Source organism: Balearica regulorum, chromosome 4, assembly GCF_011004875.1.
Source record: "Balearica regulorum gibbericeps isolate bBalReg1 chromosome 4, bBalReg1.pri, whole genome shotgun sequence".
In the NCBI taxonomy this organism is placed as follows: Eukaryota; Metazoa; Chordata; class Aves; order Gruiformes; family Gruidae; genus Balearica; species Balearica regulorum.
The window spans coordinates 64,884,596-64,901,647 of record NC_046187.1 but is presented as its reverse complement, the minus strand read 5'-3'; the positions used below and the strand labels follow the sequence as shown (position 1 = coordinate 64,901,647).

General features: G+C 37.5%; 1 protein-coding gene across 1 annotated transcript in view; it reads right to left on the bottom strand.

The window, feature by feature from the left end:
- Positions 1-17,052, bottom strand: part of FAM184B (family with sequence similarity 184 member B) — a 48,833-nt gene that overhangs the window by 19,462 nt on the left and 12,319 nt on the right. Inside the window, exons 2-3 of the mRNA XM_075752445.1 lie at positions 8,074-8,838; positions 821-931 (exon numbers count right to left, since the gene is read on the bottom strand). Coding sequence (XP_075608560.1) covers positions 821-931; positions 8,074-8,838 — 876 coding nt within the window. The remainder of the gene's footprint in view (positions 1-820; positions 932-8,073; positions 8,839-17,052) is intronic.

Below are 17,052 nucleotides of genomic sequence, written 5' to 3'. Positions count from 1 at the left end.
CAAATAATGACACTTTCCTGTACAAATATTTTGGCAGATGTACTAATCTGAAAAATGTGCATCACTTGGCCTGCAACTGACTATACATTACAGCTGTTACAGGTGGATAATCTAATCTACCACATCTCAGGTAATTATGTCCAATTAATCTATCTCCACAGATTTGCATTATGACTTAGGTGTAACCAGAGTGGGGAACAGTACATAAGCTATGACACCCTCAAAGCTTCTTTGGGGTCACAATGCTTTCTCTATTTCATTCTTGATCTTGAGAACATAAAGGGAGGCATACCTAACTACTAATATATACTAAATTATTACACATTCCAATCTGCTTCAGTTACCACCCTTACCATCAAGCAGGTAGAACAGAGACAATGATCTCTTTGACCTTTTTTCTATTCAATTCTCTTGCTCAAGGAAGCAAGAAAGCAGGCCCTTTTATATGTCTACACACACACACACAAAAAAAAAGTCAACAAGAGCTGTAAGGAAGATTCTAATCTCTCTTAGCCCTCTTAGCCCTATATACAGACAGTCAGAGTCACCATCCAATTCTGATACAGCCAAACTCCTCACGTAAAAGCCTTAGTATATCTCCAAAGAGTGATAAATGAAATTTATCAAAAAGGCTTGTCAAAATCTTCATAGACGTTCAGGAGCAGTAATTTCTGTTATTTCTATCTAAAGTCCTTGCATATTTTCTTGAATGATAGTCATATTCACAGCAAATATGATTAAAATCTAATCAAGAATCTCACAGATCAGAGGAAAAATTTAGAGCCCTTTTATTACTGAGTTACATTTATGCCCACTTTACCTCAAGCGAAGAGTTTTGAAGTTTCCCAGTTAGGACTTCTTTCTCTTTCTCTAGTTGCTTTAGTTCACACTCAGATTTTCTTCTAAATTCCTCTAGCTGTGTCTGGAGCTCCTAAAGAAGAAAAAAAAGGAAAAAAAAAAAGGAAAAGAGCATGCAATAGCTGGGACAAAACATGCAGCATGATAAAGAAAGAACATTTCTTCTACATTAACCTAGATAACAGAGCAGTTTACACAGTAATACATGCTACTGTTTACACATTAATACATGCTACTGTCTTTTCATGTCACTCATGTATCATTCAATCAAAGTTAACAGTTTGGTTTGGTTCTTTCTAATATTAGTGTTAGACAATGCAGCTCACATAATCCTAATCTTCTACTGAAAGCTTCCCTGAAGCAGGAAACTGTAAAGCATGAAGAGTCAGGTTGTTTTGCCTTGAGTGGTGTTAGTGTTCAAAAATAATTTAGTATGCAAAAGTCACCCACAAGATCTGAAAAAACATAAACATACATTGACCATATAAATAACCAGATGACTAATTAATAGGCAATTAGTGGAAAAGGGAATCAAAGGAAGCACAATCTTATAGCATCCATAAAGAAAATCCCAGTGAGGAAGTAAAAATAAAATAAAATAAAAAATTGAAGACTATACAATCACCTTATTGCTGGAAACAATTTTTGCAAAATCAATAATACCACTTGCAAGACAGTGACCAAGAGCTTGTAGTAATCATTTGTAGCAAATGTGAGCAATTGTTTATTGTAGAAAGACTGAATGTGCAACTTCTAGAAATGTCCTGAAGTGATATATATTACAAGCTTATGTGTGCTTGCTCTTCCAATTTGTGTCAATTTGCTGACTCAAAAAAATATTCTACCATATTTTCAGAAATCACAAATGGAAGAAAAACAGAAAAAATAGCAATTTAACACCTTCCCCATCCTATACAGCCCCTTCTCACAGCCTCCCCCCACCCCATTTTTATAGCACAATGACTTAAGAATTATCATGGAATCCTAGCACCTTAGAATGGGTTGGGTTGGAAGGGACCTTAGAGATCATCTAGTTCCACACCACTGCCATGGACAGGGACACCCTCCACTAGACCAGGTTGCCCAAAGCCCCATCCAACCTGGCCTTGAACACTTCCAGGGAGGGGGCATCCACAGCTTCTCTGGGCAACCTGTTCCAGTGCCTCACCACCCTCACAGTAAAGAATTTTTTCCTTATATCTAATCTAAATCTACCCTCCTTCAGCTTCAGGCCACTGCCCCTTATCCCATCACTCCATGTCCTTGTAAACAGTCCCTCTCCAGCTTTCTTGTAGGCCACCTTCAGGTACTGGAATACAAAATAACAGAATACTGGAATTCTGGAATTACCCAGAATGCTGGAATATTGGAATTTGAGATAACAAAAACTAAGAAAGTGGTGATCATTGGGAGGATGGCATGATATTAGGAAACAGAAGCACAGGCAATAGTCACATATTCCTTCCAACTCATAATTAAATAAAGGAGAATACATTAGCAATTAACAGTTTAAAAACATGAAAACTGTTATGTAGCAGTTAAAGGATGAAATCAAACACAGATACATAAATATTGCAAGGGAGAAATTAGCTTTAGTTTGCCTGTAAGAAAAGGAGAGGATATAATGGTCTTTTTGATTAAAACCTGAAGATCAGGTGTTTGCAGCATTCCCACTGTAACTCTGCCAACTGACTTCCTTCTCTATCTTAATTTTTTTATCTGGAAAACAGATACAATACTTCTCTTCTTAAATACGTTATCACAGAGGCACTGACTGGCTTGGCCTTGGCCAGCGGTGGGTCTGTCTTGGAGCCGGCTGGCATTGGCTCTGTCAGACACAGGGGAAGCTTCTAGCAGCTTCTCACAGAAGCCACTCCTGTAACCCCCCCCGCTACCAAAACCTTGCCACGCAAACCCAACACAAAGGTATAGCAGCATTAAAACTGGGAAAAATGGGTAGAAGTATATTCTTAGCACCAAAAAGGTTCTAAAGAACACTTGACCATTAAGTAGTCTGATTGTCCAATTCTACAAACTGCTATAATAAAATTTTCTTTTGTCTAGATGTCTGACAAACACATAAGTACATTAGGAGACAGAAAGTAAATTCCTCCTTAGTTTATGCCCAAATTTGGCAAACCACTTGGGCACGCACTGAGTTGTAAGCTTCACTAAGCATTAAAGCGTGTGCTTAAAATTAAACACGTTTGCAGGTTTTCCTCCATTTGAATACATTTCAGCTCACATTTAGGTTCCTACTGCACAGAAACATTACATATTGCAAATTTCCTGAAGCCAAAGGATCCAGCCACAGACAGCACTTCTGACGAGAGTGGAATTCTGTGAAGAATCTCTTAAGACAATCGCTGCTAATGCATACTGAGATCAAAAAATACAGCTCAGCCATTTAAAACACATTGAGAGAAGGTATTGCTCAGGCAACTTGTCTGGGTCCATGAGAAGATAAGCATTTTTTCTGACTAAAGTTAAATAAGGACATATATATGCATGTGTGTGTTTGTAACTAGTCATCATTTCACTGGTAACACCTGTACTCTGAATCCATTTACCAACACTTTGCAGAATTAGATTCTCTGCCTAAACAATGCAAAATTTTTATTAAATCAATGTATTTGAGCATTTCACAGCAGCAATCCATGGAAATTTAAGTCAGAGTTTTGAATACACCTACAATATATTTTTCTTCCTGAAAATGAATCACTCCAAGAGTCACATGCAAAGCATGCAAGGGTAAGCATTGCTAACAAGGCAGTTTATCACATCAAGGATAAATTCACCTTCCTGCCCATGGAGCTTTTTACAGAAATACATCAGGTTTGTTTTTTTTTTCTCCTAGCAAGACCATAGCAAGAAAATCCTTACATTTTATGTTAATTCAAAGTGCCTCCAGTGAGGATAATTCAAATGATATCACTGTGACCAATAAGATTAAAACCAGATGAATTAGAGCATCTATAAATAGAAGAACATTCCTACCTTCTGCACTTTTTCTTTCAGCTTCCATGAAGTTTTAGACTGGTTTGATTTCCTTTGTATGCTTCATTACAAGATCTTCCTGCCCTTTCAACAGCTATTCCTTCAGACATATCTTTTGCTTATGGGACTGACGCTTGCCTTTACAGAGCAAGTTCTCTGCGTCTTTTATTCATACCCTCTTTTTAAATAGCTACAATTTCCATAGTCTATAAAACACGCTAGCTATATAATATGACAAAACCAGGGTAGAATTCTGGGGTCACAGTAGTCTATTTTGTAGTGAATATGCTATTTAGGTGGATATACTCCACTGAAAAATACTGGCTTTATTTTAGTTAACAATGTAGTACCGTAGTGATTCAGGACTGCAGGCTTCTGCAGTCTAGGGATAGGGGTTTTTTTGCTGTTCTGGTTTGAGTTTGGGTGTGTGACTCTCTCCCAACCATGCAGGCTTCCTCAAGTACAATCTTAGTTCTGTGACAAAGTACAAACAACAATTTGGGTTTTGTTATGTCTCTGATGCCAGGTCGAATTTTCCAGAATGCCAGAATAATATTATTCTAAGAGAACTAAAAAATACAGAAAAGATTTTCACAAAACCTGTTTTCTATATTTAAAAAAAAAAAAAAAAAAAATCAGTGTTCCAACCTGACCTCATAAGAGAAATTCTGCCTTGGACCTTGTTCTCTTTAAGATTTTGGTTACAGAAGTTGAATACTCTGCCCTAATCTAGCTCAAGGATGTCAGCAGTTTGTTGTCACTGCAGCAACTCATGTACTTCAGGTTATGAACGTGAGTCAGTGTTCCACTGGATGAGGTCAGAGATCTGGGAATCTTGCAGAATTGACTACTGTGGAATAACTCAAAAGGCATTAATTTTAAAAGAAAAATGACATTGATTTCAGTACTTTTGGCATCCCATGCCTTTGAATATTTGAAAGCAAACCACCTGTTCAAGCTCTTAAAAGCCACTCTTGTTCTGGCTTTGGTAGAAGTCATCTGCTGCAGCTGTGGTATTTGATGTTTCAGTTCATCTACTTTATTAACAGCTTTGCTTTGGGAATTTAATACAGTTTCCATATCTTCTGTGCTATCAAAATTTACATTTCAAATAGCATAAATAACTTGTGGAATTTCCAATGTGAGTGACTACTAACAAGGGAAATACTTTAGAATTATATTAATAAGCATCTTACCTGCTTTTTGCAGGATTTCCTTCTCTGGAAGTGTATTTCTCTCTTCGACTACACATCTTCCACTACTATTTTTGACTATATCTTTTGATCCCAGAACTTCTTGTTGTGTTCCCTTAAGTTACACTTCCAAATCCTAAAAATATGCATATTACTTCTACGTTTATTACACATGTTCTTTTTTTGTCATCTGAAATAAATGGTCATTTTCTCTCTTGGTGTAGTTCCATAATATAAATCTTTCACCTACAGAGCTCGTTTAAATGCATTTTTTGCTCTTCCATACCCTTAAACTGTGTTTGCTGCCAGAATATTCGTAATGTGGAGCCACTCCCTCAGATGTAGTAGGCTTCACTGTAAAGTGAAGAGTCATCAAGAGTTATCATCTAAAAGATGTCTGAAATTATCCTAAACTTGGAATAGGATATACTTCCATTAATTTCATGACAACCTGTGCTACGAGTTACATGAATATTAGTTTGGGGTTTTTTCCAGTTGCTGAAGTACAATACTTTGTAACATAATCCATAATACAGATGTCTAAAACCAGAAAGTTTGGCTCCTACAGACTTTGCTGGGAATTGTCTGTCCATAACTGAAGGCAAAAATTTGAACCATATTTAACATTCTATTTCCGGAGGTTCTAGTTTCAGTTTCCAGATGTCTAACATCATACTGCAATATTCACTCAGACAAAATTGCCATTTGTTCCTATATGAACATTGAGTAAAACCTCATGGGTAAAAACTAACTTGTATTTAACACTCTCTGTAGTTGAAAACTTAAAGGTAAGCTTGTTCCTTTTACCTCTGGCATATGCCAAAATTCTTCCAAAACTAGACTGAACAGATCAGACATAATGACTTGTCATCCTTTGTATTGTCTCTTCCACAGTACTAATAATGAACGTGCACTAATGTGATGCCTTTCATCTAAAGGTCTCAAACCTCTTGGCGTACACTAAGGAGAAAACAGAAAATTCATCTTGCTTAAACATCAGTCCTTTTATCTTTCAGGCCTCACAACAGCTTTTCTTGCTAGTATTTACTAATAATCAGAGGTATTGGTATTACTGATTAAAGAAAAGTTTCTGTTTCCCAGACTGCCACTGTCCACAGGATTCTGAAAAAAAATGGGGTATTTAATGGTGGTATTAGAAATAGCCAATTTAGAAAGGAAAAACTTCTACTTTTTTATTTAAACTGGAAAGAAACAGAAAATAACACTGTGTCTAAATGTTTTCCTTCTTTCAGATTTATCCTAGTCTGAGGCTCTCTCTTTAAAGATTCAAGGCAATATGCTCTGGTGGTACGTTAATCAGCCTCATTCCATAGACTTAGAGGCTCTGAAATGTAGAAGTTAAGCATATGTCCCTCAGAAAATATTTCATTTTTATCCAGCTGATACTGAATTTAGAAATTAAATTGCTAATAACACCACCACCCAATTTCCAGTTCCTATCATGTTTTACATTATTCCTAAAAGACTGCATTTCTTATACAATAAATCAGAACAGTAAACCACATGCATAAATTTGCATGTCTCCATTCTTCATTTGTCCTGAATGTTACTTCAAGTACCCACAAGAAATCAGCATCTTAGTTTCCCTCTTCCCCTCTATCACTTCTAACTCTACAGAGACAGGACACTTTTCTGTATTGAAAAATATTATGGATTTCCCTGACTCAATTTTAAAAAATAGTTTTTCTCCATCTCTGCATTCATTATATCTTCTCCACTTTTCTGCAGAAGTTAGAGGTTGTTCTGCTACAGATCTACACACCGAGAGAATGGAGTCTGAATAATGTTGGGGAAGGCATATTCAATTCACCCTCTGATCTTGTGAAACAGAAAGGCAGCAACTGTATTGAAGACTGAACTCCCTCCAAGAACATCCTCAAAAAAGAGGCCCAGAACTCTGTACAATCAGCAAAATGATACTGACAGGCAAGATGTGAGGGCAGATGGTGAAAAGGGGCAGAGTTGTCTTGGAGGAACACAGCTGACTGGGGTGACCCTGCTCTCTCCAGGATTCTGGGGTTCTCTGACTCTAAAGGAGATAAATCATCTTTCCCATCAGAAAACAGTTATTGTTATTCTGAAATACTCCCAAGTCCAGACCTTCAAGGTGTTTTCTTATCTAATATGCAAGATTGCTGTCATAGGGCTGCAGACAGGTCTGGTAGGTAAGTTTATGTGATGGGAAGGACCAATAGTATTAGAAGGAAGTGGAACTGTTGAGTGCAGAGCATGGCTGGATGCTTTGGGTTCAGTGCAGTTCATCGGTGTCTCTCCCACATCCAGACCTTACATACCAAATGCAACTGGTTGACAGATTGCCCATGATGTGCCAACCTCTGAAACTGCATCTGACACACGATGCAATTAAGCAGAAAGGGGCTGCAGAGCTGTGCTGCAAATGTATGAGATATACACCAGCTGTGGTAGACAGGCAAAGTGTGTGGTGAGAACTAATGCTGAAAGTCTCATGGCTCAGCACATAAAACTTCACGGGTGTAAACTCCCTTAAACGTCACTTGGTACAAGCCACTGTTCCAAGAGTCATACAATACAAAGCGTCTGACTCCCAACCTGCCAGCTCAGGTCTCTTATCTAGCCCTGTTTATATCCGTGCATTGAGCTGTTGGCAACCACAAGGGAAAAGGAGAACATATTCTGTAAATACTCATTGCTAGCATTAACGCCTGCTTGGTGTTCTCTTCACATTTCTGGGCAGGAAAGGTAAAGCTCTGTTCAGTCAACAGACAAATTTTACCTCACTTCCCCCTCAGGGAATACAAAGTCTAGGGTTCAAAGAGTTCTCCTAATGAGTTACTAATCATCTTAACTCTTTCTTTAAAACTCTCAGCACTATATCCCTTCTATTTCTAAGCCTCTAAAACTGCTTTAGTGCTTACAAAGTATTTGTCTTAATATGACAATATTGTCTCCTCCCCTGAATTTTGAAGAAATGATAATTTGCACTTTTATAGGCAGAGATAGGGATCACATTCTCATACTCTACCTGTATTCTCTCCTTCAGCTTCTGGGAATGCTTCTTCCTCTCATTTATCTTCTGGCTTTTCTCCTCTAGGTCTGCCTCCAGCTTCTTTACCTGCTGCAGCAAAAAACATTCCTCAGCCTCTGAGCTCTTCCTTTGCTCCATTTCTCCTTGCTGACAATTCTTCTTTGTTTCTATCATAGATTGCTGCATAGCCTTTTTCAAAGTCTCTTTTTCTCTCTCATAAGAGGCTTGCAGTTTGCTTGTTTTCTGAGTGTATTCTTCAGTTACTCTCTGTTTCTCACTCTTCACGTTTTCCATCTCATTTATTAGACCTTGTCCTTCCATACTGCATTTTTCATCTAAAATTACTTTTTTATCTAAATTTGCTCTCCTAGATGCTTTACATTCATTTAGCAGTCCACCAGACTCCTGACTTAAATGTAGGAGCTTGTTTTCAAAGTCTGCATCGGTATATACTGTGTCTGTAGAAATGACCACCTGTGCTTGTTTCGCTTCTATTCTCAGCTCTCTCTCTTCCACCTGCTTCTTGCACAATGTTAACTCTGCCAAGGCTTCTTCCTTTAGTCTCTTGTGTTGTTCTACTGCAATTTCAAGGGCCTGAATACGTCTTCTCAGCAATTGTTCTTCTTCAACTTTGCTTTTACACTGGAGAATCGTTTCCCTTGTCTCAGCAAGAATGTGCTGAATTTCTTCTTCATGAGCCTCTCTCAGAGCCTGTATACTAGCCTCATGTTCATCATTCTTAGTGTTCAGGGCATATATCACCTATAGAATGAGAAAAATAACAGGACATTAAAGTATCTGGTAAATGGTAGCAGTTACTATATTTATCAAAGTGCTAAATGCTAAAAGACAATTACTGCTACAGTTTAATCTTTTTTGTTGTTATTTCTTTTTGTTGGTTTTTTTTTTTCTTTCACTAGGAACAGAAAGGACAATTACAAACTGCAAAACCTTATAGGGAAAGAAGACAATACTGTGAGAAACATTTTTTTTTTTCCACTTTCTGTGAGAAATTTCCTTTTTTATTCTTGGCAAGTTGTCACTTCATGTCCCTAGTTTGACCTCTAATACAAGGAATGAAATAAGGCCTCTTTTCTAGGTAAGTGCCTCCGTATATGTAGTCCACTAGCCTAGCCTTCAGTGCAGGAGGACTACCTGTCACGTTGCCTTTAACATTATCATGTGCTGGGGACCAGTAGTGGCAGATCTGTAGAATGAAAACTGAAGTCCTGACATCCAGTTCATATGGGCCAAAATCATTCGGTGATGTAAACGAAAGGGAAGTTTGTAAGGAGGATTAAAATTTGCTCTCCTGACTCAAACTAACACACCCCTGAAGATGCACTCCTGGAAGCCATATGCCTGGCAAGTCAGCTTGGTCAGCATTTCAAGATAGGTATTACTTGACTGCAAGCACCTTTTGACTTGATTCTGAGAAGTGTTCAGGCAATGTTTGGGGTTTTTTTACCCTCACTTCATAACAGCTATAAATCTCAGAAATCAGGTTTTAGCAGATTCAAGCAAGCTTCTGATAACAATAAGCAATTTTTTCAAACAATTGATTTAAACCTTTTGATGCTTTATTTTCTTCTACAAAATGCAGAATAATTCTCATGACTATAAGACAAATTATTACCCCAAGCAGGCTTCATCAGCTATCCACACACACATGATATACAACAAAGACGTCTCACAGAAGCTGTTGTACAAGCAGGCTACAATAATTTTGAAAATACAATTAGAAGCCCATAGTAGACTGAAATGAAAAGTTCAGAGTCAAAACTGGTGAATTTGCATGTTGAGGTTACAAGAGAGTTATATATAATTGCAAAACATAGTAACTGCCTTGAAAAGACACATGCTTGTCTTTTCAGGCCCCCATTAGAACAAACACAGGGAGCCCAATCCAGTTTCTACTGGGAATACTTATCTAACTTAAGGGGAACAACACGTTAATGTATTAACGTATGTGTGGAAGTTTTCCACTTGTTTGGTTGATCTTTTTTGTTTTTTAAGAGAACTTACTGCTCTACAAAACTAGGTTTGGAATTTGCATACAAGTTATGACAGATACTCTCAGTCTGACCTGAGCCCATAGAGGTTAACCAAAAGATTCCTAGACAATGTTTGAGAAAATAATAGTCTTAAGTACATAAACACAGAAGCAAGGCCACAACCAGTTCTTAAATTATACTAGAATTTTGGCCCTGTAATCTTCAATATTTCCTCAGGGAAAGCCTCAACTGAGAAACTAAGAGGCGTCTTGACCACCATAAGCATCACAAGTCTGTAGTCTGTGTTGTATAAGCCCTGAGGATGTCCCAGAATTATTGAATTTGCTTAGCTACGTCTGACCATTTTTTGTGCTATCTGTAGATGAATAGCATTGAATTTCAGTCATCCATAAACGAAAGCAAACACACAAATATATTTTGTGTGTACTCAACTTCCTCCCTGGCAGTAATGAATTAAGTACAGAAATCTTAAAAGGTCACAAATGCAAAACACAGTCTGGATACATTTCTGGATAAACATGTGACAAAAGAGAGTAACAGCGTTATATTCCAGAAGACAAGCAGACAAGAAGTCATTGTCTGCATTTAAATATGCTTATTTTTGGGCCTTAGATTACATGCTGTTAATTCTTCTCTGTTATTTTTAACCATTCTTCCTTTGAAACATAAATAGTTGCAGAATACTGAGCAGACTCCTTCTCCTCACTAACGAAATTGTTCTATGAACCTTTCTTAACTGTTCAGGAGACAGACATAAAAAGTACAAGGAGAAGATTAATTTTGCCCATGGGTTTAGAATGACCAGTAATTAGTTGGGCAACTCTTTATTTGACTAGGTCAGATGTTGATGATCACATTTCCGTGTTTCATTCCACTGGCACAACAGAGATGAGCATGTAGCCTTTGTGACTCAAAGACTTCCATTCTTAACAATTAATTTATCTAGTAAATCAGCAGTGCCTGTCTCATATTATGCTGTGTTCAGGCTGATGATGGAATTTGGGTTCCTCTCAACTCTGGCTTCATCAGAGAGATCTCCCAAATTCCACTGAGCATTAGACCATCACCAGTACCTTGAGTTATCTAAAAGAATGGAAGAAATTGGCCTCCCTGCTCTATTATTCCTACACTTCAGTTCAATAGTGGCTAGAACCACAATGAAGACTTTTCACTTGAAAATGCATGCCCTTAAATTTAATCTTCAAGCTTGAGTGCTGAAACTGATTCCTCAGTATCTTAACCTTCTTAAGAGATTTATTTTTTAGAGGGCTGCTGCTCTGTACTTTATAAAATTTAAGTCCCTCACACATGCCTTTCACTCCCTACTGAATATAGCTACTATATTCCTACTCCAGATACCTCATTTAAGAGACTGGAGTTATGTGAGATGAATCTGGGACTTTGTGTGCTGGAAGGAAAAGTACTGAAAAATTATTTCAGCATCTGTACTTAGCAAGTGCACACACTGCTGGCTAATGTGGTATAAACCTCTTAACAGTTGTGTTGATAAACAGCTTTTTAAAAGAAGCTCTAAAATTGTTCAGTTTGACAATACAGACAGAATTGCTTTCAAATGAAAAGAGCACTACATTACTCTTTGAGTTGCTAGCATAATACTAATGGCTACTGCCTCCTTACAGTTCTCCAAAACTGAATGTATTGGGAAACATTGTACTGATTTTACAGCAAGTGAGAGTTATCTGACAGGTTGGTAAAAACACTATTACACGCATACACTTCAACATTAACAGTGCAGTGAATATGAATACATCTTATTACTCCTATTTTATCCTCCAAATCTAAATGGCATTTCCCTTCTCTTTTCCTTATAGTCATGTAAAATAACAAAAAATAAAACATTCAACTTCACCTCATCAGTGAGGACAAAGCTAAAGCATTCAAACCAAAAAAGACTTTTCTATCTTCCTACAGTTGTATTAAACACTACCCTTGCAGGAGCCTATCATAATGGAAAAAATGGTTCTAGCAGGTTGCTTTACTAGCTGAGTAAGAAGTGAGACAGTTTGATATGGAAAGTGAGGACTGAGGATGATAAGAAGAGTCAAAGAAAGGCAACAGATCATAAGTGTTCTTCCTTCAGGCCCAAGCTAGTGGGCACAAATCCTTCCTCACAGAGAAAAGGGAAAGGGAAGGAACACAGAAATGAGAAAAGGCCCTGGAGAGGGGTGCCAGACAGGGTATTCCTGGTAGCACCGTGAACCAAGCACAGAAGGAGACAAGTTTTGCTTGCTAATTAGCTTGCTAGAGGCTCATTGATACCAGGTGACGACATCATCTCCTTTTCACTAGTAGTGGTAGTATCTTATCTTCACTAGCAGGTGAATTTGTTTCCATGAATTCTGTCTTGTCTACTTCTCAAGCAGACCAAACCAGAGTAAGATATTGTTCTGGTTTTGGCTGAGATGATAGTTAATTTTCTTTCTAGTAGCTGATACAGAGCTGTGTTTTAGATTTAGTATGAGAATAATGTTGATAACATACTGATATTCTAGTTGTAGTGCTTACACTAAGTCAAGGACTTTTCAGCTTCTCACACCCTGCTAGGTGTGCAAGAAGCTGGGGGAGCTCAGCCAGGACAGCTGACCCAGACCGGGATATTTCATACCAATTAACATCATGCTCAGTATATAACTGGGGAAGCTAGCTAGCACGTAGAATTTGCTCCTTGGAAACAGACTGGGCCTTGGGTTGCTTTTTTTCCTTCCACATGTGGGGAGCAATTGCATTTGTGCATCACTTATTTTATATATTATTGTTGTTGTTATTCTCTTCCTTTGTTACCCTATTAAACTGTCTTTATCTCAACCCATAAGTCCGGGTGGGTTTTTTTTCCATTCTCCTCCCCATCCCCTTGGGGGGGAAGGGAGGAGTGAGTGAGCAGCTGTGTGGTGCTTGGTTACTGGCTGGGGTTAAACCATGACAAGTATCTAAATATGTCAGCCTTAAAAGTGTCTCTTTTAAAGCAATGAACAGAGAAATTATTAAAAGTAAGTTCAGTTATTTAAAGAAATGGCTTTGTATCCCTTAGCCTCCTCAGTCACTGTAACTATGCAGATTAGAAAATATGACCAACTCTCACAAGTTATTAATTAAAAGTCTAATAAGTATCTTTTGTTCTTTATAACACTGAATAAGGAAGAATGTCTTTTAATTAAGGTACAGGCGTAGACTATGATTAGCTACAGTGCTGATCCAATTTTATACCTATGCTGATTTCATCTGAATGATACTGCTGTAACATCTGATCAGGGACCTCATGAACTAAGTTTCATACCTCTCCTTGTGTCCTCTGTGGCTTCCTGAAAGCACAAGAATAATTCTGTGCAAATAGTTGCAGCAACTGTTGATAATATTACCCATTTATGTGTTTATATGAGAGAAGTCTTAAAAAAAATTGGTACTCCAAACATCCAGCAGTCTTTCAGAACCTAAAATTACAAAAATATCTTTAATATCACAAGGAATTTTGTTTATATTTTTAAAGTTTTGTGGTTGTTTTTTTTAAATTTGCTTTATGATTTTTTTAGTCCTCCAGGTGTGCCTTCACCACCTTGCAAAAACACAAGCTGAAGTAATTTATTTTTCTCTGAAATGAAAGCTCAGCTTCAGCTGAACTAACTTTGTTTCCAAAAGCTGGAGTTCTGTGGAAAAATACCAAAAGTTTCTTTTGTGAGCTTTCAGATTACATAGCCTACTACAATCCCATTCATTAGAAAAATGCTATAAAGTACATTCCTTTTTATAAGAAATACATACAGTTCGTGGTTCATTGATCTACTCACTGTGACAGTACATTAAAATTACCTTGAATCAACACAGACCAACACAGCGTTGACTATCACTTATAAAACAATAAAGATACGTTACTACAAGCCTTTCACTGTCCGCAAGTTATTAGAAATATTTTTCCAAAATTTCCCAACCCTGAAACTTCTATCTCTCCATGCATAGTGGGCATGGATAACAAATTAACAAAGTCAGAGGTGCAAAGAATTCAGGGCCAACTTATGTTTAATGGCATTCATGAGCTCAAAGTCAGAGCTGAGAACTCACCTATAGCTCACAGTGCCAGTCGCTCGCCAAAAACAGTATGTCTGCTTTTAGCTCGGGAAACTATAACCAGAAACTAATGAACTTTGAGGATACAAGTTCTACAAAAAGCCAGATCAGATGTCCCAGCATCATGCTGCAAACATATGCAACTGGCTTGATATAGTCTTAGCTCAAGTTCAGGAAGCTCCATCAGCTCTCACCTGTGTTGGCCACAACCACCCAAGATGGTTTCCACAGCAACTTAGGCTTCAGAAGAGCTGCACTGCTTGTGTCCTGCACCAGAATGAATCCTAATTACTGTACTAAAAAAAAGTATTTTGCTTCAGGAGATGCTCTTTTAGTGCACAGTCAATTTAAATCCTTTCATCCATTGCTCCAACCATGTTAATCAAGCTTTTCAGATCCTGGAGGGGTGGGAGGAGGGCACAGCACAGAGGTAGCCAGTGGCTCTTTATTTAATCCACTTGTGTTTAGATGATCTGATGTCTCTTGGGCAGAAGCAATGTCTCACCCTTCTAAATGTCCCACAGTATCCATAGTATTTGTGGTTTTCCTTTATCTAGAGATTTGTTCTAGAAGAGGGAAAGCTGATCTTACATTCTTAAAATTTGAACATATTGCCCTTCTTCCTACATGCACCATGTATTACAGTCAGTCCAAAAATGCACTGAGGGACTAAAATGTATCAAGAAACTGTAAGCATAAAATGTCTACAGGTTTCTAATCTCTTTTGGCATGTTTTTTTGCCTCTTTCTCCCTCTCCCTTTGTTTTTTTCCCCCTTTTAGTTTAAATCTTATACAAAGAAATCCCACAGGTATATTTATTCATTCCCATTTTTTACTTATTTATTTTTCTTCCTAGTGTGGTGCAATACCGAACAAAGAAAACCTTAGTTTAGTGGCCTATGTATTGCACTTGATCTCTCAGGTGTGATCAAACATAAAATTAGTCCTGGCCTAAATTTTACTAAAGAGACATCTGTCCCTCATTTGTATTTTATAGTTTCTAACAAGCTAAGCAGAATAATTACCATGCAACTTAAGAATTAGCAAAGTTAAACTACACTGCAAGAATGTTTCCACAAGCAGAGCAGGTGCTAAAAAAAGGCACCAATACCACATCCCAACAATTTCAGCAAAGCAAAAAATATACTGTAGAATCACAAAAGTTAATTCTAGACAGAGACTCCTCTGCTGAGAAACTCACATGCAGTTTATTACTGAAATTTCTTCTGGAACTGTTCTATAAAATCTACTCAACTTCAATCTCTTCTCTTTACACTGGTCACAAATCCACCTGCTATGACTCTGGTTGTAAGCAGTGCCTCCTCAGCATCTCAAGAAATAGGTCTTCCTAGACAGTCATGGAAATATTAAAGATTCCCCCAGTTCTGACATGGAAATTTTGATAGAAACTGGTTGTTCTGAAACACAGCTACTATAGAAGAAGGTCAGAGGAGGCCACTAGTAATTACTGCAAGGAAATCACAAGAAAAACCCTATGCATTTCATTCTCAGAAGGATGTTTCCTGTATACAAGAGATGGGATTTCTCTCACCTAACACCATCCATTTAATCATTACACATCTAGTCTAGGTTAATCAATGGAGAAAGGTGCCTCCACAGAACAATATTTCCTTTTCCAATATAGGTGTCTAAAGCAGGGAATAGAAATGAAGTGAATTGCTTCAGGTGTTTGACTGGTTGTTTTGTTATTGTTTCTTCTGCATACTCAACTTCCCAGCTCTTCCTTCTATAGAGCTGAGACAGAGTTCCACACAGAGGGAAGAGACAAGTTTTAATTCTCAGAGGCTAAAACGGATTCATTTTCCTTTGGTTCTCTGGGGTTTCGCTCCGTGCTGCACTAATGTCTCACTTCATATTGTCTTCATTTCTGTATACCCACTTCATGTTGTGTTACCAACACTTTACAAGCCAAAACAGATACCATGGGCATACAGATACCATGCACACCTGCTTTGATACAGGAAAAACAAGCTTTTTTCCAAATTGAATGCAGTTTGTCTTCCATCTATATTCCTTCTTTCCAATTTGTTTAGGTGTTTATGATTTCCTTTGAATCAGTATAATCTGTTAATTTCAACACGTTGCTTATTTTTACTTCCAGATCATTAATTAATATGTGAAATACTGCAAGCTCTAACCCAGATCTTTGTAGCATCTGCCTCCCTACAATGTGATGTTATAAACCTTTTGTTTACAGTTCCTGATACATGTATCTTATTCATCAAAACCCTTCTCCACATAACTTTGAAATAATTTTGCAAAACTTAAATATCAAAAGCACTATTATTTTTTGCAGATTTTGTATGCAATTAAAAACTAGAATAAATAAAATCAGTCATCATGACATCTACATGAAATATATTTCATCTCTTTGTTCTCCCTGAGGTGAATCAAATTCATCCTGAGTGTATTTATCAGGTTAAGCTGTATTCAAATGATACCTGTGAATATTGAAATATTAAGATCAATTCAAGCAATTAGAGCCATTGCTCAATAGATGTAAGCAAACAAAAGGGAAACCATTGTAAGTTAGAAAATAATTAGCTGTAAGATAAGAAGCGCTGGAACAATCTCATTTTAAACAGCTCAGCCTTGGAAGAACAGATGTGCAAAGATAGGAAACTTACAAGATGATCACAAAACCAGCCTTGAAGGATAAGGTATATGTGATACCAGGACTGAGTCTGCATAGAAGTAAACATCAAGAAGAGTATGAGCCTTCATCTGAAGAGCCCCGACAACCACCCAGAGGTGCCAACAAACATGCGTGAAGGACATTAGCATATGCTAATGAGTCCCCGGTAAATCCATGAATGTGATAAGCAGTACTCAGAAATATAATGAATATGTATATTAACAT